The 25256-nt window shown below is 41.0% G+C and overlaps 1 protein-coding gene across 1 annotated transcript in view; it reads left to right on the forward strand.

The window, feature by feature from the left end:
* The window catches only part of LOC112564775 (neuronal acetylcholine receptor subunit alpha-10-like), a 74647-nt gene extending 49876 nt beyond the window's left edge, over positions 1-24771 (forward strand). The window contains 7 exon segments of the mRNA XM_025239843.1: positions 4906-4950; positions 6002-6111; positions 11607-11880; positions 16262-16303; positions 16306-16525; positions 20957-21153; positions 23894-24771. Coding sequence (XP_025095628.1) covers positions 4906-4950; positions 6002-6111; positions 11607-11880; positions 16262-16303; positions 16306-16525; positions 20957-21153; positions 23894-24259 — 1254 coding nt within the window. The 3' untranslated portion in view covers positions 24260-24771.
* Positions 24772-25256: the final 485 nt, after the last annotated feature.

Below are 25256 nucleotides of genomic sequence, written 5' to 3' on the forward strand. Positions count from 1 at the left end.
TTAATGAGCTTAATGAGGATATTTTTGCTGCTGAACATTTTCTAACTTGCCTCAAGTAAAGTTAATTTCTGCTATATTGTCTGCATTACCAACAATATCATTGGCAGATAATCTTGGAATTTCGGGAACAGTGACAGAAATAAAGAAAGTAATGTCGTATAAGAAGAAACAAACAATTTTTTTGGAAAAAGCTAACTTGCAAGAGCTAGAAAGATTTTTAAAATACTGCAAAAGAAAGTGGACTTGCTTAAGGCCAGACACCGGTCGAAAAATTGTCAAAAATTTTTCATTTTGGCCATTTTCAGATTACTTCATACTGTCAAAGTTCATATTTTGTTCTATTCACTCGCCAAGTGGTTTTTCATAGAATAATCTAGAAATATGTCTATTTTGTCAATGAAAACATCTACTTCTATCCTATTTACTTTTCCCGAGCGCAGAATTAGCGAGAATAGACAATGTTTGAGACATAGCAACACACCTCGCCACGTGGGCAACTGTGTCACATCGTATATCGGTCGAAAGGTCAGGACATGAATTTTCAAACAAAGGCTGAGTCAAAACCCTTAGAAGGCCCCAAGCTATGATACAAGCTCTTTTCTAGATCTTAAGGTAGTGGATTTTCTCATACCCCAGGTGGGAATCTATGAATACCTTTAAATTCAATCTTTTTTTCTAAATTAAAAAATATTTTTAAAAAAAAAGTGACATCTACTTACTTGGGCGGATGGGGTACATAAGGTATCCACTAGAGACCTCCATTTCTGTCAGCAGCAGTTATCATATTTGTGCAGCTGGCTCTCCTAAGGATTTCTTCGTTATGTTAAGCTAGTATATCTTGAAAAATTTCCTAAGTCATTTAGTTTCTCTAGTTTCTGCCTGACTTTTGCTGATCTTTCCCTCCGCATCTATGTGTTGGCTGGAGAACGTAACAATGTCATCAGCATAATCTTCCAGCACAGATGTATGTGTGCAACGTATTTGTCTTTCCTTATCTTCCGTTGTTTGTTTCAAAAGACATTCCATGACCAGTATAAATACTAACGGTAATAGAAATCACACCTGTTTGACATCAGTGGTAATGTTGAAGTTGTCCGATAGCATGCTGTTGCTTCAAAGCACCTGGCAATCCAAATTTTTATTTGCTATTTTCTGTGGTATTCCATAGTGACTGGTGATTTACAGTGTATGTTGTCAAGTGTTTTCTCAAAATCTTTGAACACGGCATAGAGAGCGCAGTGCCATTCTGCGCTTTGTTCTATAATCTGTCTTAATGTGAAGATTTGATCACCAAATTACCTTTGTTTTCTAAAACCTGCTTGTTTGGGATAACAGCTATGCCTTGTTAGTTATTGCATTCGCCTTTCTTTGGGGGTTTGAAGATTATGCCTTAAAAAAAGCCATTGACATCTGCAAATGTTAAAAACGTCAAGACCATGGGAAAAAAAATGAAAGATACAGAAGGTGGGATGACCAAACAAGGAGTCCGGACAACCCACCAAACACAGCAACAACACAGAGAAACAAAGATTTTGTCTGCTGGCAGATAAAGAAAGACGCACTGTTAAAAAGAATTAATTTAATTACTTCGCAAAATTTGACAAAGTTTGTTCACGTAAAAGAGAAAGAAATATGATTCGCCAATGAATAGATTACATTTTGGATCTATGCGCTTCAAAACAACTTGGACCTCCTCTGATGGCCAGATGAAAAACCAGATTGACCATATAACAGTAGCTCGAAAGAGGAGAAGTCTCCAAGATGTCCGAGTGAAAAGAGGTGCAGGCAGATATTGCTTCAGACCACCAGGTCCTAGTGGCAGTCTTCAAGATTAAGCTGAAGTCCTTCATTGATCCAGCAGGCAGACCCCACCACAAGTTTAATACATGTACTCAGTATTAGTATATCAGTATATCAGAACAAGGAAACAATGGAAATTTATAACTGTGAAGTCAAGAATAAGTATGAGAATCTTTCAGGACTGACAGATGAATCAGTGGAAGAACACTAGTCAAAGCTCAAGAGCATTTGAAAGACAACCTGTACAGATGTTCTAGGGGATGGATGACTCCAGAGACCTGGCAAAAGATTGAATCAAGAAAGGCGATGAAAAAGAAGCTCAATCAGTGGCAAGACCAGCAAGAGAAGGAAGGTCTCAGAGCTGAATATTAGGAAGCCAACCGCCAAGCTAAGATGTCTGTCAAGGAGGACAAAAGACCCTTCACCCATGAACTGACACAGGAAGCAGAGACAGAAGCTATAAAGGAAAATATGAGCCAATATGAAATAACACGAACTCAGGCAGAAACATTAACCCAAACAAGCCGGTAAAAGACCATAAGAAATGATGCAGGACAAAGAGACTGCTGAATGAAACACTTCGAAGAGGTCGTGAATCGATCTCGTCCACGATCCTTCCCTGACCAGCAACTGAACAACTTCATGTCAACACCACCCCTCCCACTAAGATAGAAATCATCAAAGCTACCAAAAGTATGAAAGGTGACAAAGCAGAAGTCTTAGTCTCCTATCTCATCAGCAGCAACATGAATAAACCAAACTGATTAAGTTAGAAGAGGAAGCTGAGAAGACTGGTTTAAAGGTCAACGGAAAGAAGGCCGAAGTGATGAGAATCAATAACAAGCAGGAACTCACAATCCAACCTCAAGGAGAAAACATCCTAGAAACAGACTGCTTCAAGTATCTGGGGAGCATTGTCAACAAGGACGGTGGAGCGGACGATGACATCAAAAGCCGCATCAACAAAGCGAGGCAGTTTTTAACATCCTACGGCCCATCTGGAACTCCCGAGGATTATCCTTAAGCATTAAGACCTGTGTCTTCAACACCAATGTGAAAGCAGTCCTACTGTATGGTTCTGAAGCCTAGAGTGACAAACGCCATCAACTAACAAGCTCCAGACCTTTACCAACTGATGCCTACGCCATATTTGGGAATAAGATGGCCTGAAAAGATCTCCAACAACAGTTTGTGGAAAAGAACCAACCGAAATGCAACTAGCCAAGACATCAAAAAGCGCAAATAGACAATGAAACTGTAATCGATCTTGGAGCGGACCAGGACACGAAACAAAGTCAGACCATGCAATACAAGTGCTCGAATACATATAAAACTGAAATTTCATATGTAGAAGAGACTACAGTTTGCGATCAAAGGTGACGCAAAGAAATTTAACTTTCTGGACCACCACGAGCGCTGTGACGTACAAACGTAGATGTATACTGACAGAACAATTAATTGTTATTCTCTACTGAATATCGATTGCACACATTTGTACATAGGCAGCGTTTGAAAAATTAAGGATCTGCCTTGGATGAAGAGATTAAAGTCATTCACATACAGTGAAGCGTCTAAACCTGAAGATAAAGACTTGAGAACAAATTAAATTACAATGTTGCAAACATCGCAGAGAAATATGCCCCGAAGGACGATCATTTGCTGTTTCTGCGAGTTTAAAAGAACATCAACTTGAACTTTAAGAAAAACCTGTCTATCAATAACTGGCATACGACCATGTGTAGGTCAAGCAGAATGGTTGTTATGTTGAGCCTTCTCTAAATAGAAAGGCATCAACAATATATTCTTGTTGACAAAAAAATGGATAAAAGTTCCAAAACAAACCAGATGGTCCATAGTCCTAACGAAAACCAGGCTTAGGAAACGTAACGCGCTCTGATCCTAGGAGTAAGGAAAGAAAGGAGCGAAATAGCTCCACGGTGGTATCAGGTGCCACAGTTGGGATTTTAAGATTTTTTTCCAGTGTAAGGAGAGAGTCTCTAATCTTTAAAAGACAGACTGAAAATATCCATTATCCATAGGTTTCTTCCATAACCACGCTCACATTACAAGAAGGTGTGTTTACCGACACGGAGGACACACGTTTCTTTTTGGCAGCAGAGGGCAAGGCACTAGACTTTTTTAACAGCTTTCTGCACAAGTTGTCACCACTGTGTAAACCATAGAACCCGTGGTCTGCAAGAATATGGTTTTGGAAACGATTTTGATAAAAACATAATAAATGTTGAAATACTCTAAAGGGGAAACATCCCCATCACCAGTATTATCTAACTTAGGGTTTAAAAGAAGGCGTGTGGTGCCAGAGATACAGGTGAATGAGACTTCATGGGAAGAAGTCTATTTGCAAGAATGAATTGCGAAGATTATTTATGCAAAATAATTGTCTTATTCCATTAGCATTGGCTGGAAAATGGGAAATTGTTTGCTGAAATTGTCAAGGAACGTTTTTTTTCTGTCCAAGTGGTACAGACACTGCCCTCTAAAAATTGTCTTCTTCTTGTGATGTTTCTACATTGATATATGTCAGATGGCAAACTAAAATAATACATTATTGAGCATAAAACAGAAAGTAGCTAATCAGAAAACCATTTTCACATCTGTCACAAATTTGCTTTTTAGTTTTAAGATGTTTTGTGCAATTCATTAAAAGTTTACAATAATTTTTTTCCAAAAACTTATTACCAAAATACTTGATGAACATATATTATTTGAACAATTTAATGTTTATAATGTGAGCAATGACAAAGTCACCTCACAGTGTGTGATGAGTGTGATAGTATGATTTGTCTAGATATGTGTGATGGTTGTGAGTTTAAAGTGGTTATGACTTATGACTATGGCCACCAAATGTAATGATGTGAGGAACAATATTTTTTCAGGTACAGATCTCTGGAAGTTATATTTTATCTGAATGTTACATGTTTAGGTAATGAGTGGAATGGATAAAAAAAGTAAGCCTTATTCAAAAATGTAATTTTAAGTGTTCTGTGTAGTGTAAATTTTATTATACATTTATGCTCTAATATTTTTTCCTACATTTGCATTCTAAATATATTCTCATTTTTATATGACATTTTCTTCTTACAGGATGAGAAAAATCAAATCATGACAACAAATGTATGGATAAATCAGGTAGAGAGTGTGTGTGTGTTTCTTAGATTAATACTTCTGGTTACTCTAAACTTAAAATCCTGCATTAGATTTTTTGTGTAAATCACAAATAAAAACAGTAGTTTTGCACCACTGAGAAGAACATTATAATTTAAAATAGTTTGTTAGAACTATTCATGGGGTTGTTACTGAAGATTGATATATTTTGCGGCTGCCATTAATTACATTCCCTAGGACACACGCTGGATTGATAAAAAGGGTTAGTAGATGTGTACTACTCACATGTGTAAACATTATTGTGTGATTATTTAGGTCTTTAAAGAGCGAATTGAACTTAGCATTATGTGGGTGATCAAGCTAATACCATTGATTATAGCTGATCTGCAAGCTGTAGCCTTTTTTACATAGATGCTTAAAGGAGTTGCTGATGAAAACTGAAAGCTAGAAAACAACAAAAAATTGGCCTCCTTTTATCCCTCTAAAAAATAATATCAGGTCTTGTTCAGTACATGATCACCAGAAACATAAAAAGGGCTTGAATTCTAAATAAACAAGCAATTTAGAGGATTGTTTATTTTAGATGAAAAATATTTAGGAGGCTATGGTAGGGATGACACGAAAACTGTTATCTTGTCAACTTTGCTGTTGCCTTTAGAATTTAGATAAACAGACTTGGTTTGAGAGCTTGCTAAAAGCAAAATTGGTGATAATAAACTGGGAGATGTTAGGAGAGCTAGCTGAATGTAAAAGAGCTGTCTCATGCTTTATTTATGCAACCATAAATGTCCTATGTAATTCTTCTTCAATGTAAGTAATCTAGCTGTCATGTTCCTAAAAATGTTGAAGGCAAAAAGGGGAATGAGATGGAAAAATAAAAGAAGAAAGGAAATGTTAATTTAGCTGGCTTTTGTCTTGATTTACTCAGTCCATCGATAGAATGTATAGTGATGATGGTGAAATTGGTGTTGATATATTACCACTAACATTAGTGATGGTTAGTATGAATGTACTTACATTGTGCTGATGTTTGTGGTTTTCATGATGGTACACACAGTTTTGATTTATATTGTAGGGATGGATTGATCCAAAACTGAGATGGGAACCAGTGAAGTATGGAAATGTTTCAGTCATCCGCATTCCTTATGACTCAATATGGCTCCCTGACATTGTTCTATATAACAGGTGATTTTTTAAAATCTTTATTTAAAATAATTATTGTTTAAAGGTCTTGCGTGGTTCATCGTTGATCTGATTACTGGGTAAAACTCAGTACAGGATACAGTAATATTTTCCAAAATCTGGGTGAATAGCGCCCTTCTGTCTTGCCATATATGCCTACCTCATCAGGAACGAAAGAGGTCAAGTACAGACATTAAGATAGTACGTGGATACGTTTTGTCAAGACTGCTTAGAGCAGGGGTCTCAAACTCATATTAGCATGTGGGTCGCAGTGGAAAGTAACAGCCAGTCAGCGGGCCGCACCACGAAAAGAGAATTTTTTTTCATTAAATTTTCCGAAACTAACTGTCACTGCAGTTAAAAGCTAGTTTTTATTAATTATTGATTACATTTAGTGTAGTTTAGGTTACATGCCAGGCACTTTTTAGTTTATTAAAATAAGTTGACGTTGTCCTCTGTCACTATAAAAAAGCAGAAACTGTAGTTCCCAAAAAAGCAACTATAATATAGGCCTAACTGCAGATGGCTCGTCACTCATGTTTCTGTCCACTCGCTGAGATCGTTTGGCAGAGACCAACCATCGACTTAGGCTGAAGTCGCGTGTAGTGCAAGCCGCAATGTTGCTCTCAGATGCTCATCAGTCCTTGATCGTAATGCTTTTTATTGATCTTCATTCTGGAGAAAAACTGTTCGCCAACGTACGTACTCCCAAACATCGCTAGAATTCTATGTGCAGAATAAGTAAAATTCTCTCTAGTGGGTAGAAATCTGGAACTCCAACATCAGACGTATTTTTTGCTTCAGAACAGTGTCACACTGCAGGTCCAGTAGTTCCACTGGACTTCCTCTGGAACGTTTTTCACATCAACTGCGAACGGAATGGCAACAAGGAAAAACTGGTTGGAGAGCAGTGAATTGCTGAAAGCGCTGTGTAGTCTGGAGAGGATGGTAGTCTCAGGCGCTGTGGTTCAGTTTATGCTCTGTAGAAAAGAGAAATGAGCCAGGTTTCCATCTGCCAGCCTGAGTGGCCCACAAAGTCAGCTTGCACTGAGATTTTGGCGGTCACATCACGGTAATCATTCTGCTTTGAGCCCTGTAGTTGTGAATTGAGCGTATTGAAGTGCTTGCGTGATGTCAGTAAAGAAAAGCAAGATCCGACAGAAACATTGACTGAGCTGAGGTATGTCTCTGTCTTCATTGCCATGAAACAATGCTATTTCCCGTCTCAGTTCAAAAAATGTCTGCAGCAACTTTTCCACGACTCAACATCTGACTTCCGTATTACAGCAACTCTCCGTATTCCATTTCTAAATCAGCCTAGAAATCATGTCTGTGTTGAGATCCCGTGCACGTATTTGTCTTCACGACAAAATCCATCACGTTCTTCATTTGTAGACTTTGTCACAGAGTTTTGTCAGATGTGTGTATGGCGCAAAAGGTCCGCCAAGCTGAGCTGATTCCGTTTCTCTACAATGTAACTTGCTGGTGCAACCCTCCGTAGCCACTGAACCAAGTTTTTCCCACGGTAGCCCACACCTGTCAATACAAGCTCCAGTTCTACGTACGGGTAGTAAGTCCAATAGCTCTTCAACAATGTTCAAGTTTTCGTCGACCCCACGAATGAAAACGGCACAATATGCGGGGGTAATTTTCACCGCGGGAGTTAATCACCAAGCACAACATACATGTACACCGTGGACGTGGCCGCGGGCCGCACAAAAATGTTTCGCGTGTTTGAGACCCCTGGCTTAGTCTCTGCATAGACGCACGAGCCAATGAAAAGGATCAAACAAAGTTCAGATTGTCTAGAGTCTATTTTTATCTTCTCACTATCATTTACTAGATTACTTTTGTTTGCTAAATTCCTTCCCTACTAAAAACTTAGGTCCTGGAATTCAAGTACTCTATAGCCTCATATAATTAGACTTCTCAATTCCTCAGGAAATGCCAACTAATAGACCACCTAATAGGCCTACTAAAGATGGGCTTCGTATAGGCCACCTAAACATTAATACCGCCCTAAACAAAATACTTGAGGTAGAATCATTCATATTCAACTTTGGAACCCCCTTCCACATCTTTGCCGTCTGAAGCCCGGGTTACGGAACTTGTCTCCCTTAACGACATCGCTATTCCTGGGTACACACGCAAACATGAAGCTGGTTTAATCGCCTACATCAGCACAGCACTCAACACTAAGAGGCTGCACCACCTAGGAAACTACAACGTAGAGTCAATCTGGCTAGAAGTAAAACTGAAAAATACGTCTCCACTTCTTATAGGATTCATTTATAGAAACCCTAACGAACGAGCCGAGTGGACGGACCACTTCAGCTCCATGCTAGATGCCGTGCTCCTTGAATCCAAAGAATACATGCTGCTAGGGGACTTCAACATCTTCTACTATTTTCCTCTAGAACCTTCCCAAAACTGAATATCCCCTTTCCTAGACTAGACCTCTTCAAATCAAGTCTGAAATTCTCAGGAAGCGTGCTATGGAACAGCCTTCCTCTCCATCTCAAGCAATTGCACTCCCTGAACTGCTTTCGACGCCATCTATCTAAACACTTTCAAGACATATAGATGAGGCCTCTATAGATTCCTCCCAACTCCAGGTGACCTTGTAAATATATGCATATATCTTCTTAACCATCACCTTGTACATATCCACCCTTCTTTATGCTTACTACAATTTTTTTGCTAGAATGCTTAATTACTTCATTTATGTACAGTAGTTAATTTCCTTCCCTGTAAAGGGCGAGGGCTAAATGGAAAAAAGCGCTGTTACTTATTTTACCCCTCGTAAATAAAGAATTGTCATTGTCCTCATAAGTGGGGATATCAATATTCGGCTTCTAATCCGAGATTACATCTATGGTCTATGTGTGCATTCCACCTAAATTTTGAGTGCGACCTGCTTGCACATTATTGTACGTTAGTGTCCACACTGTAGTATTTTTTTATTTTCCACTTGTTAAAGGCGGAACGTCTTGTGGGCGTTTTTTTTATGGTTTCGCCCGTGCGAGGGAAGGTAGGAGTACACGGTGCTGAGTTTTACAAGTGGTCAGTTTTCCCTAATTGCTACCCTTACTGCTGGCGTTTAGAAAGCTGAAGTGAAATGACTTCCAAATGAACATACTTTCAGGGTTAGGACCAGTGGCGGACTGGCCAGTCGGGCATTAGGGTAATGTCTGGTGGGCCTATTTTGTTCTATAGAATAATATTATGCACGTAGAAGCATCATGATCGAGAAGGGCCGCTCTGTAAATAATGCCCGGACCGCTCTAAAGCTCCAGTCCGCTCCTGGTTAGGACCGACAATCGAATGTATTCATCCATAGCGTTTCCCTAGGATTCGGATTTTGCGCGTTATAAGTCTCCTTTCTTCTTCTTCTTCTTCTTCTTCTTCATCAAACTGAGAGAAAAATAAGGGAGACAAAGATGAACAGCGGAAATGACACAAACACAACTGAATTTTAAAAGTTTATTTCATTGCTTTCGTCTATCGATCTGTCTTTATCTCTTTATATCTTTCTGTATTCATAAGGAATGATAATATTCAACATTTTTAGTTTATTCTCCTGGTGACTGGCAAAAAGTACATCTGTGTTTGGGTGAAATGTTCGTACCTTTACAAATGGGCAACAGTTCACACCTGTAACACAGAGCCCATTCATCATCTACCAAAGTGGCTCCATGGTCCAAATATGTTTGTCTGTTGGTGAGCACGACAAGATGAAGGACATTATTTGTAGATTGCGTTCATTCACATGCAGTCTCGTGCACCTCTTCGCTCCTAGTGAAGATTTCAAAACTGGGTGGACATGTGCTGAGAATCTTTGGTTGTCCTAACGGACATAATATCGTCTGTATTCTGTAACTAGTCTCCGCTAGGTGACAGTTATTCTTTAAGTGAAAAAATGTACCAAAGAGGATGACGTGTGCACCCCGCATCACGAGGCAGTGGGCTACGAGAAGATGTATGAAAGTATGAAGACGTCAGGTGTTATAATTCAAGAACATGTTCACGAGCGTAACGTGGCAATCAATAAGTTAGTGACAAATAAAGGTGTAAGAAACATTAACGAGAGGTGGCACATTGCTAAAAGTATAAAAATTTGGATGAAAAAAACTGGCGCAGGGTAGTAAAGTGAACGTCAGAAAGACGTCGCAATATTCAATACACCAATAAACATGATCCCTGACCACTGCTGTCTTGTCACTGAGCTGAGGGCGCCACGTCTTGCCGAGGTTCGCTTTACTGCCTTGCGCCAGTTTTTTGTTGTTTTTTTTTATCCCAGCTTTCATACTTTTAGCGACGTGCCACCCCTCGTTAGTGTTTCGTGAGCATCCTCTTCAATGCTGACATCTGAGGCATCTATACTTTCATAATCCTCTCGCCCCCACTACTTCGTGCCGCTGGGTGCACACGTCATCCTCTTTGGTGATGTGCTGAAGATAAAGAACCTTTTGGGTCGAAACTGCCAAAATAATACCATCAGTGTCATATGGAGTTTTTCGACATGCGTGCCTTGCATCTGTCATCACACTTATCCCGTGAGTCAGAGGAGACTGTTCTGCTTCAAATGAAACTGCGACTGGCACTTCAAGAAGTAAAATTATATTTCCCTTCATTCTTTCTCTCGCTATGTGGGCTGGTCGTAGAATAAGTAATAATTTTATTCTTTCTTTTTTAATGCTTTTTGTATTTGTTTGATGAATTGGTTATCATATTACGTTTAAATTTAAGATAATAGGCAAAACATCACTCTGCACATTTCTGTCTCTGTAAAGGTTCATTCCTGTAATAAATAATATATTCTGCAACCCCCTTTAATGATATTTATAAACGTTTATCTTGCAACAGTGCTAATTTTTACATCTGGGTTGTTTTCTCCGAAAACTGTTACTTCGGAATCAATGTCCCATGCTGCAAAACGCACCTTTTACTCGTCTTTTCTTCACGTCTGGCAAGATGTTCTAGCTTACACTGTAATCGGTTGTTTTGCTCTTCATGCTCAAACTTGTACGCTTTCACTGACTTTATATCCACGATGTAATATTGGCATGGTAAGCTGATCAAACACGGATTATTTATCTGCCAGCTGCTCTTATGGTTTTAATATAAGATGAAAAATGACTGATTTCTAGAACAAAGAAATTATATGTTACCCAGAAAATATTCATAGAATTTGATTCCTGAATTTGTCAGCAACTTAGTATTATGCCGTTAGGCATTGCTATTTTTAATAAAATAAAAATCGGATTTATATTTCCACCCTCTGATCATTGCGATGAATCTTGACAGATATATATATAACAATTTCATACATTCTGTGTAAATTTAACAGCACCGTTTGCCATTGTTGATTTTGACAAATTGTGTTTGTTTAAATAAAACAATAATTTAAAATCTAATTTTTATATTAGTGTGTTAGTTTTTAAAATACATGAAAAAATAGTTGAAACTAAATATAATATTTTTTCTGTCATAATCAGTGCCCACATCACATCTGAGTCAGTAAGCACTAATGTGATTGTGACATCTGATGGAAACGTAACCTGGCTGTCCATGGTCATTTTTAAAAGTTCCTGTGCCATCAATGTTAAGTATTTTCCATTCGACACACAGAACTGCAGCCTTGAATATGCCTCCTGGACTTACGATGCCTATTCACTTAACCTATTAACTCAAGGTGACAGACAAGGTGACCTCACTAATTATATGAACAGTACAGAATGGCAGCTATTGGAATATCTACAAGAACGGCAGGTAAATAAGTTTTAAAAGAGAATCCAAACTATTATTATAGGAAGTGGGAAGAACCATGAAAAACAAAGAAGCAGACTTAATGGGGAACATACAAAAATTGATAAACACAACCAAAGCCAAAGGCATTCAAACAAAAATTAAAACTAACAGACATGTGATATAGATGGTCTCAAGCTTCAAGAGAAAAAAAATACATTATGGATTTTTTTTTTAAAAACCTACAGTAATGAGCATTTGATAAATCAGTAAATTTCTATGCATTGGCATTTGCCTAACTGTATAATTATATCTACTAGAATGTAGGGCTGCACCACTCTTAACAGACATTTACACAGATTGCCTATTCAAGCAAGTGAATGAATGTTGAAAGCATAAAAACGAAAGACAGAAATGAGTAGGAGTAATTAGAAGAATTTGAATAATTAGAATATGCTCCATGTGCCTTCATTGTGGTGTCTGGGGTGTATATGTAGAGGTAGCACCTTTGACTTTCCAGCAGCAGTGTCCCCTGGGACAGACGGGAGCACTGGTCCTCACATGGCATTCAACTCTCACAGCTGGCTCCAGGTCCTTAACCTAGCCACACCCCGGTAACCGCTTCTGCTGGCGGGCCAAACGCTGTGAGGGGCTGACGTGTTCTTATGCACGTCAATACAAATACTTGGAGAGGAGATGGGCGCCACCAAGTTCGCCAAAGCCCACTGAAAGGACTCATGGACGCACAACAGAAAAGAACCAACATGCCGGATCGGTCGAGGCCCGGATCACCAACGACCGCGCACCCCTCTGGTGGTCTCCCGGGAGGGGGCGACAAGTGTGCTACTGGAACCAAGTTTACACCCAAGTCTACAATCAAGCTGCCTAACACAAGGAACCACTATCGGAACATGGAATGTTCGCACACTCTATCAATGCGGCAAAGTGAAAGAACTCACACACGAGTTACAGCGTTACCGCTGGGACTAGTGGGACTTGCGGAAGTCCGATGGACTGGTTTCGGGGAGTCAACTACAGATGAAGGCCACAAGCTCTGGTTCAGCGGAGAAAGAAACCAAGCATGAACGTGGTGTCGCTTTCATTGTCAGGAAGGAGGTTGATTGGAACTGTCATCAGCTGCACCCCAGTCTCTAGCAGACTTACTCCATCCGAATCTCTGCTCGACGCACACACATCACCATCATACAAGTGTACGCCCCAACATCAGAACACGAAGATGAAGAGGTTGAGGAATTCTAAGAGGAGCTGGACAACATCATCAAGAAAACTCCGAAGAAAGACATCTTGCTTGTCCTTGGCGACTGGAATGCTACGATCGGACCTGACGCTTACCAACAATGGGCAGGAACAGTCGGCAAGTTTGGCCTAGGCAACACCAACGCAAAAGGCCTACGGCTACTAGACTTCGCTCAGAGCCACCGTCTCACCATTGCCAACACCCTCCACCCGCACAAGAAGTCAAGAACTGTAACGTGGCATTCGCCGGGAGGTCTGGTCCATAACCAGATTGACTTCATCTTGCTGCCTCAGCGTTTCAAATCAAGCATCAACAAGCACAAACGAGGTCCTTTCCTGGCGCTGACATAGGCAGCGACCACAACCTGTCCTCACTAGCCTCAAGTTGAAACTGAAGTTGAGACGTGACAACAATAAAAGCCCTCGCATCCGATTCAAACCTTGAGAAGCTCAAAGATCCGGAAAGAGAGATCTTCCAGGCCAGGTGGGGGCAAATTTGCAGCCCTGGCTACTATAGACTGCGACACATAGACACCCTTGCTGGAAGTATCAAAGAGGTGCTACTCTCTACTGCAGACGAAGTGCTGGGGAAGCAGAGGAAGCGCAAACAACCCTGGGTAACAGACGACATCCTTGATCTTTGCGACGTAAGGAGAGCCTTGAAGAAAGAGAGAGGTCGAGACCCGACGTCAGCAGACAAGTACAGACTTGTCAACCAGAAGATCAGAACAAGGATGAAGGAGGCAAAAGAAGATTGGATCGAAGACCAGTGTTGCAGCGTGGAAGTAGGCATGGCAAGCGGAGACAGCAAGAAGGCATATGAAACACTGAAGGCACTCACCAAGACTCAGCAGCGAACATCCACAGTCATCGAAGACAGCGCCGGACAGCTCCTTACGGAAAACGCTGCTGTACTAAGCCGTTGGACTGAATATTGCCAAGACTTGTACAACTACAAGATCGAACCAGACACCAACATTCTCCAGCATCACCAGACTGGGACAAGAGAGGCTGAAGACCTGCCAGTCCTCACTGATGAGGTGAGAGAAGCTATGCACAGTCTGAAGGGAGGAAAGTCACCTGGTGTGGACAACATACCTGCTGAGCTGCTGAAGCATGGAGGAGACGCAACGACCAAGGCCTTCACTGTGTCAAAAAATATGGGAAGAAAAGAAATGGCCAGAAGAATGGGCTCAGTCTATCATCATCCCACTCCCTAAGAAAGGGAACCTGAAGCAGTGCCAGAACTACAGAACCATCAGTCTGATAAGTCACCCAAGCAAAGTAATGCTCAGAATCATCCTCAACCGCTTAAAACCTATTGCAGAGGAACTGATGGCAGAAGAACAGGCTGGCTTCAGGGCTGGAAGAAGCACGATAGAACAGATCTTTAACTGCCGTGTTATGATAGAAAAACACCTGGAGCATCAACGTGAACTATACCATAACTTCATCGATTTCAAAAAAGCTTTTGATTGTGTCTGGCACGATGGACTCTAGCAGGTCATGAGATCATTCAACATAGAGGAGGGACTGATCCAGATGGTAGCAGCACTCTACAAGAACGCCTCTAGCGCGGTACTACTTAACAACCAACTAGGCGAGTTCTTCGCGATGACGATCGGGGTCCGTCAAGGACGCCTACTCTCTCCCATCCTTTTTAACATCTTCCTTGAAAAAATCATGCAAGAAACCCTCCACAACCACCTTACCTCAATCTCCATTGGTGGAAGACCCCTGTGCAACCTCCGCTTTGCAGATGACATTGACCTCATGGCAGGCAGTAATAACGAACTTCAGGATTTGACAGACAGACTCTCCAGGCGAGCGAGGGCCTATGGCATGGAAATAAGCTCAGAAAAAAGCAAAGTGATGATTATTTCCACCACCGACAGCAGCAGCAACATCGTCATGAACGGCCAGAAACTGGAGGAGGTCAACAGCTTCAAGTACTTGGGTACCACCCTGACTAGAGATGGTTGCTGTACAGCAGAGATCCGTATCAGGATTGGTATGGCAACATCCGCAATGTCCAGGCTGGACAGGATCTGGCGAAGCAACTCAATCAGCTTCAGTACCAGCACAGGCTGTACAAGTCCTCGTAGTGTCAATCCTACCTCTACGGCTGTGAAACTTGGACGCTGCTGGCCACAACGGAAAAGAAACTCCAGGCTTTGAGAACAAGTGCCTGAGAAGCTGCTCCGCATCTCTTACCGCGCAACACAAGACCAACGAATACGACGGAACACCGTAACCTCTCTCGTGGGCCCACATGAACCCCTTCTGGCAACAGTGAAGCGGCGCACTCGCCTGTTCGGTTCACGTCACCCGCCACAACACCCTGTCCAAGACGATCCTACAAGGAACCCTCGAAGGGAGCCGTCGTCGTGGTCGTCCGAGGAAAAGCTGGGTCACCAACATCAAAGAATGGACCGAACGCGAGATGCCAGACCTGCATCTCATCTGATCAAGACAGGACCGGGTGGAAAATTCTGTCTGTTGCTGCTGCCGGACGGTCCCCCCTACGCCCGGACCGGGCATGGGACTGACCTGACCTGACCTGACCCTCCTTCATTGTGTGTGTGGTTTTTAGTTTTATGTTTGTGTGTGAAAGAAAGAGAGAGATAGAAAGAGAAATAATTATATCTACATGAAATTTGCATCTGTCCCTCTGTCTTTCAAATTTTAATCACCTTTAATTGTTCTCCACGCTCACAGAGGGATCTGCCTCACCATAGCTTTAAATCATCCCATCTGTTTCAGTATCTGTAAATAAATCAGAGTAACAAATATTTGAGTATTTACTGTGAATTTTGATAACATGGAAAGTTTTACACATAATAGTGCAAATCTCCCACTGCCACCACAGACACGTATTGGTGTATCAGCCTCTTGTGAAGTTTCCGCTGTTACTCTCTGTGAGCCTAACAGCAAATGTTTTGTTATACGGAAGCTTTGCATACACCAGCTTCGTTTTAGTAAACTGGAAAAAAATCTCCGTACAGTCCAGTAATACAAGTTCGTGCTGCCACTGTATTTAAGGATATGTGTACACACAGTTTTCGTTGTTCATTGTCTCAGTGTTGCACATCATTCATTTAAGTCACTACCTACAATGTGTAACATATGGCTTGTTTCTTTTGTGCAGGTGACAATCTTCTCATGTTGTGAAGAACCCCTATATTTTCATCAAACAACTACATTCTAATACGCAGACGACCATTGTTCTACGTTTTTAATATGGTGGTTCCTTGCTTACTTATAACTCTTGTGGCATTACTAGGTTTTTACATGCCTTCAGACTCTGGAGAAAAAATTTCAATGGGTATCACAACACTTCTTTCAATGACCGTCTTCTTGATGATTGTAGCTGACAAAATGCCACCAACTTCTGATGATCTTCCTTTGATAGGTTTGTATATCTGTCTTCTAATGTCAATTTTTTTTTTTTTTTCGTTCGCCTCTTTCACACTTGGAGACCAGCTCTTGATATGAAATTGGTGGTCTTCTGTAGAGTCTCCACTGGCCCGTACAGCTTGTTGTGCAGGGTCTCCGACTGTGGCTACGTCTCTTTCCTCAGGGTACGAGATTCCTACAGTCCTGTAGGATGTGTTCTACAGTCTGGTCTGCCTCTCCACATGAGCATCTCGGGACGGCACGAGGTGCAACTTCCTGTGTAGGTGGTGAGCAGCCTGTTGTGCCCGGTCCTGAGGCGGAAGATAGCGACCTGGTCCGGTCTGGACAGCTGATGGTAACTGTCTAGTGGTTGCTGTGGCCTGTACAGAGACTTAATGATGGTTTTCATCTCTGACATGTTGACTGCATTGTCTTCTTGCTCGTCCTCTGCACCCAACCTAGCCATCCTGTCAGCTTCCTCATTCCCATCTATCCCGCAGTGTGATGGGATCCACTGCAGAGGCCGTTCTGAGGCACTTGATGTTTAGCAGCGCGGCTTCCAGGTCTGGCAGTTTTGTTATTGTTGACTGCCTGCAGCACCGACAGAGCATCGGTCAGGAAGACGACCTGGCTGTCATGGTCTGCTCTGCTGCTGATGATGTTTGCTGCGTGACCAGGGCTTCTACTTCTGCTCTATAGTTTGTACAGTGGAGGCCAGTTGATATTGCTGCTGCCTGCCACTGTCCATTTGGGAACTGGATGTACACGCCGGCCTCCCCTCTGGATAGCGTCTGTGGCTGACCCGTCTGTGTAGGCCTTATCCATGATTCCTGGGGGTACCTTTCTTCTAGCATGGCTAGCGTCAGGGCTCTCTTGCTCACGTCGCTATGCTCATCCTTTGTTGTGAGGTGAGTTAAAAAAAGTTTCACACGAATTAATTTCTTCACACCACTTAAAAACTAAATTCAACTTCCTGCTTACAGCAGATGACCTGTTCGTTTAAATGAGCAAATGTTCTGCTCTACATAATACAGCATAGAGTAATTGAAGAAGTATATACATGCAGTTGTGAAACAGTTCTCATTACTTTATGTTAATATCACGAACGTCTTATGCTACTTCAGCATAGGTGCAAACAACATTTTTCTCTATGTTATCATATACTTACAAATAGAACTACTTCAATGCATCTACAACTAGGATTTCTTTTATACAACATAAAAGCAAAAAACGTTCTTCTGATGACAGTCAACCATAATAAAAATGGTATAAGCACTGTAAACAGACATGACAGAGATCATGGTACTGAACGTTAGTCCACATCGGTAACATGCTTCTTTTCTTCTTGTTTCTACACGCCCCCAGTAGAGCATAGGGCCGCAACCACACTCCGCCATCGGACCCATGCTGGGCGTCCCTTTCCAGTTGGGACCATGTCATGCCAGCTGTCTCTGCCTCTCTGTGGACCGATCTCCTCCATGTCTGTATGGGTCTCCCAACCCTGCGCCTCCCCTGTGGGTTCCAGCCCAAAGCTTGTCTTGTTAAATTGTCGGCCGGCTTTTGCAAGGTGTAACCGATCCAGCCCCACTTCAGTTTCTTGATGTCTTGGCTGGCAGGTTTTTGGTTGGTTGTCTACCACAGTTCTGTATTGGAGATCTTCTCGGGCCATCTAATGTTAAGGATGTGGCGCAGGAATCTGTTGATGAATGTCTGTATTTTGTTAGTGATGGCATTTGTCACTCGCCATGTCTCAGATCCATACAGAAGGACTGACTTTACATTTGTGTTAAAGATGCGGATCTTGGTGTGTAAATATAAAGCCTTGCAGTTCCAGATAGGTAGTAAGGTGTGGAATGCATGCCTGGCTTTGTTTATTCGGCTTCTTACATCTTCATCTGTTCCTCCATCTTTGCTATGCTGCCAAGGTAGGCGAAACGGTCAGACTGTAATACATTCCCCATGTAGTTGTAGTGGGGCTTCTTGCTTGTTGTTGACCCGCATTACCTCCGTCTTCTTGATGTTGATGGTCAGGCCAGTCATCGCTGCTTCTTCTGAGAGCCGAGTGAGCTTTGTCTGTGCATGTTGTTGCTTGTGGGACAACAGGCTGATGTCATCTGCAAAGCCGAGCTCCTCAAGTTGCATGGCGAAGGTCCACTGAATGCCGTGTTGCTGATAGAGGTTGTTCTTCTCATGATCCAGTCTATGACGATCAGGAAGATTGTCGGTGAGAGCATACAACCTTGCCTCACTCCAGTCCTCACTGCAAAGGGGTCAGTCAGCTTTCCATTGTGGATCACCTTGCATGTCGTGCTCATACTGCTGCCGGATGATGGCAATGAGCTTCAGTGGAAATCCGTAGTGCTGCATCAGTTTCTAGATGGTTTCTCTGTCCATTCAGTCAAAAGCCTTCTCTAAAGCCACAAAAGTTACGTATAGTGGCAACTGCCATTTGATGGACTGATCAATAATATTTTTTGTAGCGATTTGGTCTGTGCATGATTTCCCTGCCGAAAGCCTGCCTGTTCTTGCCTCAGTCTCTTGTCTAGGGCATTCTTCAGTCTCTCCAGGATGATTCTGGTCAGCACCTTGCTAGGCATGGACAAATCCAAGCGTAAATCCACGCCAATTGCTGCACTGTGTCAGGTCGCCTTTTTTGATTAGCTTTACTAGGTAGCCAAGCTTCCAGTCTGCTGGAAGTTGCTCCTGTTCCCAAATTTTTCTGCAGCAGGGGGTATAGATCTGTAGCTGTTGGGTCTGCCTTGAGTGCTTCTGCAGGAATGGCATCTGGGCCTTCTGCTTTGCCAGAATTCAAGGACTTGATGGCTTTGGTGATTTCTGCCTTGGTTGGTGTTTACTTGGTGTTTACTTGGAGCTTTTCGGCAGCTAAGGCAATGTCCAAAGTGATTATTGGTGGTGATCAGTTAATAAGTATTTCATCAAAATGTTCCACTCAGCGTGATCTTTCTTCTGCATTCAAGGTGATGATGCTGCCATTCTTATTCTTTATTGGTCTGCACGCATTGGTTTTTTTTTCCTTCCTGACAGAATTCTTTTAATTTCGTATAGTCTCTTGTCATCTCTTGCATTGTTCTTTACTTCTCTGTTTATCTCCCAGTTGTTTGCTCTGAGCTCTTCTTTTTCCTTCTGGTCTTGACATTGGTTGGTATTCTGCTTCAGCTCTTTCCTTTCCTCTATCTTTTGCCAGGTCCTTAAAGTCAGCCATTCCTTCTGCTGTTTATCTTTTCGCCAGAACGTGTGTGCAGGCAGTCTTACACGATTGTAAGAAAAAAAATTAGGCTAGGGATACAGGAAAAGAAATTAAATGGCATGATGTTTCACTCAAGGGTACATTTGGATACACCAAGTACTTCTGTAATTTAGAAAACAGAAATTTCTTAGCAAAGAACATGTATTTTTTGGAGAGAGAATATGGAGAGATCGTCTATGAGGACAATAAAACGGTAAATGAAACAAAGGCTTTTTATAAAAGGTTATACTGGCAGCAGAATATAATAGCTATGGAGTTAAATATGTTGGTAGTAGAATTAAAGCATTGAAATTAAATAAAGAAGAAACTATGTTACTAGAAGGGCCCATCACCTACAGGGAAGCCCATGCAGCGCTACGATTAATGAATAATAAAAACTCAGGTAGTGATTTTACATGAGATTTTTGAAAATTCTTCTTTAATAATATTGGTCGTTTTCTGGTATGTTATCATGGCTATCTAAAAGGTTATTTATCCTTAACTCAAAGATGGTATCATTTTCTGTATCACAAAAGAAGGGAAACCTAAACAGTACATAAAAACTGGATGCAAATCTCTTTACTTAATGTTACATACAAAATTGCATCCTCATGCATTGGAAATAGAATAAATAATGTCTTACCCAAAATAATTCTCACTGATCAAAAGGGTTTTATAAAAGGCAGGAATATTGTGGACAATATACGTCTAATATATGACCTTCTAAATGACCTTGAAATATAGATATAGAAATATATCACAGTATATTAAGTAATAAGTTAGACCTTTGTAAATTACTATGGAAACCACACATTCATTTATTATTATAAGCACAAATAGTGGAAGCTGGAATGTCCTCAGTACTTCTGTCCTCCCATCACTCTCTTGATCTTTCTTCACGTCTTTTCTTTCTACCTCCACGTCTACCTCTGTTTCTCCTTCTTTACTGAATGAATATGTCTTTAAGAATGAAAGGTGCCTTTAAATGACAAGTCTTTGGTGTGTAGTAAATGTAATATTGAATAGTGTACTTATTGAATAGAAAAAGAGGTTACTGCGCATCACTTTTAGAGTAGGTTTGACACAGTATGTGCTAGGTAGTATTAGCAATAACTGCAGGCACTTCTTTTCTTAGTATTTCTTTATCACAAACTACAAGTGTGTATGTGAATACAGGTGAATGTTTGATGTGCTTTGCAGGTGTCTACTATGGGATTACTATTGCCATTGTGTCATTTGCAACGGCAATGACTGTCTTCACTCTTAACATCCACCACAAAGGAGCCCGGGGTCATGAAGTTCCACCTTTAATCAAGAGGATTTTTTTTGGATTTGTGGCTAAGCTTCTTTTCATTCATCTGGATATAGACGAGGAACCTGAGTCAAGAAAAGGAATGGTAATCTAATATAGTGTGCTTTTAGATTTAAATGCTGTAGAAAATCAGATATCTTTACTGCTAGACAGCAAATCATTCTCGATATAATGACACATAATAGGTAAAATGTTTCTTCACAAAACAATTTATGCTATATATCATAAAAAATCCTCACTACTACCACTCCTAAAGGGCCATTAAAGAAAGATCATACCAAAAGCAAAAGTATGTCTTGGTATTTTAGTTTTACTATAAGCAAGATCCCCCTGTGGGACCCCGGGGTATGCTTGCCTGGTGAGCATTGTAAGAATAGGGTCCCTGCCATCCAGCCAGTAAGAGGTGACTAAGGTGGACAACTCACCTAGAGGTAAAGTAGGTTGTGGTAGGGCTAACAACCCCACCATGTAAAAGAAAGCTTGTTACACAAACCAACACCAGAGTATTCGTCACAGATGGAGGGGGTAATGAAACACAGCAGGAGACTGGACATGACGGACGACAGACAAATCAGAGAAGGAGCTGGCACTGCGGCAGTGAATTTACTGAATCCTAAGCAAAAGTTGAGGGTGGGGTGCTGGAATGTCCAGACCTTGTACCAGACTTCCAGGATGCTCCAACTAGTCAAGGACTTGGACATCCTGGGAGTCATTGAGGTCAGATGGATAGGCACAGGAAAGAGATTAGCGTCAGGACACACCATCTTGTTCTCAGGAAGATCAGACGGTCAGCACTCTGAAGGAGTTGCACTACTCCTCAACAGGAAAAGTGAAAAGGCACTGCTGGAATGGAAGATTTGTCCCAGGCTTTTGACAGCAAGATTCCATTCAAAGTACACCAAGTTGACAGTGCTAGCTTGCTATGCACCAACAAAAGACTTCGAGGCAGAAGACAAGGATGACTTTTACGATCAGCTCCAGGCAGCCTCGGAGAGCGTTCGAGCCCACAATACGTTGCTCATTATTGGCGATCTTAATGCCAAGGTGGAAAGTGACAACACCTGCAGGGAACATGTCATGGGCAAGCATGGAATTGGAACCATCAATGACAGCGGAGAGAGACTGGCAGACTTTTGTGACGAAAACAACCTACTGATTGGAGGCACACTCTTCCAACACAAAGACATCCACAACACAATGTGGACATCACCAGATGGGATCACAAAGAACCAGACAGACCATGTCATCATCAACCAAAGATGGAGGAGTTCACTTCAAGATGTCGGAGGCATCTGTTTTGGAAGACTTCAAACTTGTTAGTGGTGGTTTTGGTCATCTTCCATGATTCTGATCCGTAAAGGAGGGTGCTGATCACATTTGACTTGAAGATTCTCAGCTTGATCTTCTGACTGATGTTTTTTGCCTTCCATGTGCTCCTGAGTGAGGTGAAGGCCTGACTGGCTTTCGCCAGTCGGGCTCGAATCTCCACCTCGACATCCCCAGTGTTTGACATTTTGGACCTAAGATAGGTGAAACTGTCAACTTCCTCAATCTCTTCTCCATTTCGTTTGATGCTGTGTTGGACTCTGGCGTTCACTCTCATACTTTTCGTTTTCTTTGCACTGACCTTTAAGCCAAGGTTTGCAGCTGATTCTGAGAAGGCATTTGTTTTTTCCTGCATGTCTTGAATATAAAGATATTACTCTTAATAAGTTCCTAGCGTTTTATTTAATTTTTGTTTGGTCCTTTAATGTTTCCTCTAATTTGTGTTTTACTCACGTATTGCGGCCCTGGCACTATAACCACCCAGTTTGCCGTTGGAACACACTTTTTTTTACTCACATTTTGGGGAGGAAAAAAGGGAAGGAGAGGGTGAACAATTGTTTTAATTCTCTCTACCCCACTTTCCTGGCATTCTGTGATGATGTTCTGCATAAGGTCTTTCTGGAAACTGTTACTGTATAGAGGTAAAAGGAAATTTCTTGGAGAGACATTCAAAGATGCTTGCACGTTGACATGTATTCTTTTTGCTTCACTGCTCGTTATCTAGTTTGGTTGGTTGGTTGCTTTATTTAGTAGGAAAGTGTTTCCACCTTGAGGTGATTTTCACTGTACGGGGAGCCGCATCATCATCTAGTGAAGATTATAAACATGTAAATAGCATAAAATTATTTTTGAGAAACGTTTGTCTATGTCGCAGTCCACCATGTTCAGGGCAGCAAATTTACCTCCATAATAAGCTTAGAAGATTTCTGCGACGTTCGGGTCATGCAGCCTTTCGAATTGTTCCTACCCTTTGCTAGTAGGTGCCTGTGTCGACTCTGGCTTTTCATTCACCGAATGCACCAGGGATAATTTTTTCTTTTTGATGCTGATTTACAACCCTGTCTAATTGTTTCTGTGCTTCTACAGTGGAACTCGGAAAAACATTGGGAAATTGATCTAGCTGTTTTTCTGCTATCTTTTATTAAAAGGCGTATTTTAACTGGATCTTTAATCACTTCCATTTTAGCTAAATCAGTAACAAGCCTTCTCAGACCACAAGGTCAGTGGTTTAGTTTATCTTAAACAGTCCAATGTGGGCATGAGCTCAATGCACTGCACTCAAAAAACTCCATATAACAAACAATCAACAATAAATGATGACACCCGCAAATTGGATGAAAGCGAAGAATGATTGTGTGAGTGGAATAATACACTTGGCCATGTGAAATATGTCAAGATATTACGTAAAGGTTAAGCTTATTATTTTTTATAATCCATGTTTGGTTTTTTTTTTATGTCTTTTAATTATAATTTGATTGTAACATTTTTCTGTTCAATAGCAACCAGTGCCAGCAAATGACTACTATGCACGTTATGAGGTAGATAAACTACCTGAAAATGGAGGATTATCACCTCGTTTTAGTCGCAGATTCACATCTAGTGCTATATCAAGCTCCAATGGTGGGAATGACAGCACTGAAAAACAGTTTATGCGTGTATTGCAAAAGGTATATCAAACAATTGAAAAGAATGAAATGAGGCTGGCTGATCAAGATAGGCGAGATACTATTCGCCAGGAATGGCAGCAACTTGCTCTTATTATTGACCGATTGTTACTTGTGTGTTTTATAATCCTGACTACATCAATTAGCCTGGCGCTTATCCTACCTGGGATTTCTTCAACAAATGGCTATGGACATACATAAGTGCTAATTATAATAGATTGACTACATAAGCATTGATTGACTAAAGTTTGCCTGATATATATCCCTGACTAGAGAGATTCTTAAATGCACCCAACAACAATTTATTAACAATCTTTGTTCTCACATTTAACTGTTCTTTTATGTTTTACTTTTTTTAAGTTAAAATTATTGTGATGATAGTGATGGTGGTGACTACTGAGGCAGTGGTGTTGAAAACCATGAAAAAGGTAGCCTCAGATTGGAGCATGCATGAATATATTGATGTGTCAATATGTACATGATTTGTCTTTGTTAGGGTGGTAGTGAGATTTACCTTTATAATAAATCAATACACTGTAATATACAAACGACTGCAGAAAATTGTATATATCAAAATTGTAATTAATGTTCATGTGTATTCAGTGGTTAAAAGTATATTGCTGTATTTGTCTTTTATTTTTCTAGCTATCACAGATGGAATATCCTAATGCAAGCATGTGCTTCCATTTCAAAAATAAATAATGGGTATTACAGTTCTTTCTGTTATTATTTATTGAGTCCTTAACTGATATATTTTATGAATTTATTAATCCAACAGACACACTAAGATTGGCCCAACGTTTGTGCCAATATAAGCTTTTTTTGGTTACAATATCAGCCAAAGATAGAAAGTGAGAACTGGCCAAAGATTTTTGTTAACTCTGGCCATATCATTCTATGTTTTTGCCAAAGATTGGTTCAATATTGGCCAAATCCTGGGGTTTCATTACCGTCCCTGTAACGCCTATTTTGCCCCAAACTTAGGCCAACCTTGGCCCAGTGATGTTTTTGGTGGCATTGGGTCCCCATTTATTTCCCTTCTCCTCTAAAAGAATTGCTTTTACTAGTGCTAGATCTCTTGATTTCATTTTATACAAGATGCAATCAGCTGCTTTAATTGTTAATGGCCTTTGTGAATTCACTATTAAACACGCTTTTCATTTCACAGTCTATCACAATCACCATCATTAGAAATAGG

This window comes from Pomacea canaliculata, linkage group LG5 (genome assembly GCF_003073045.1).
Source record: "Pomacea canaliculata isolate SZHN2017 linkage group LG5, ASM307304v1, whole genome shotgun sequence".
NCBI lineage: Eukaryota > Metazoa > Mollusca > Gastropoda > Architaenioglossa > Ampullariidae > Pomacea > Pomacea canaliculata.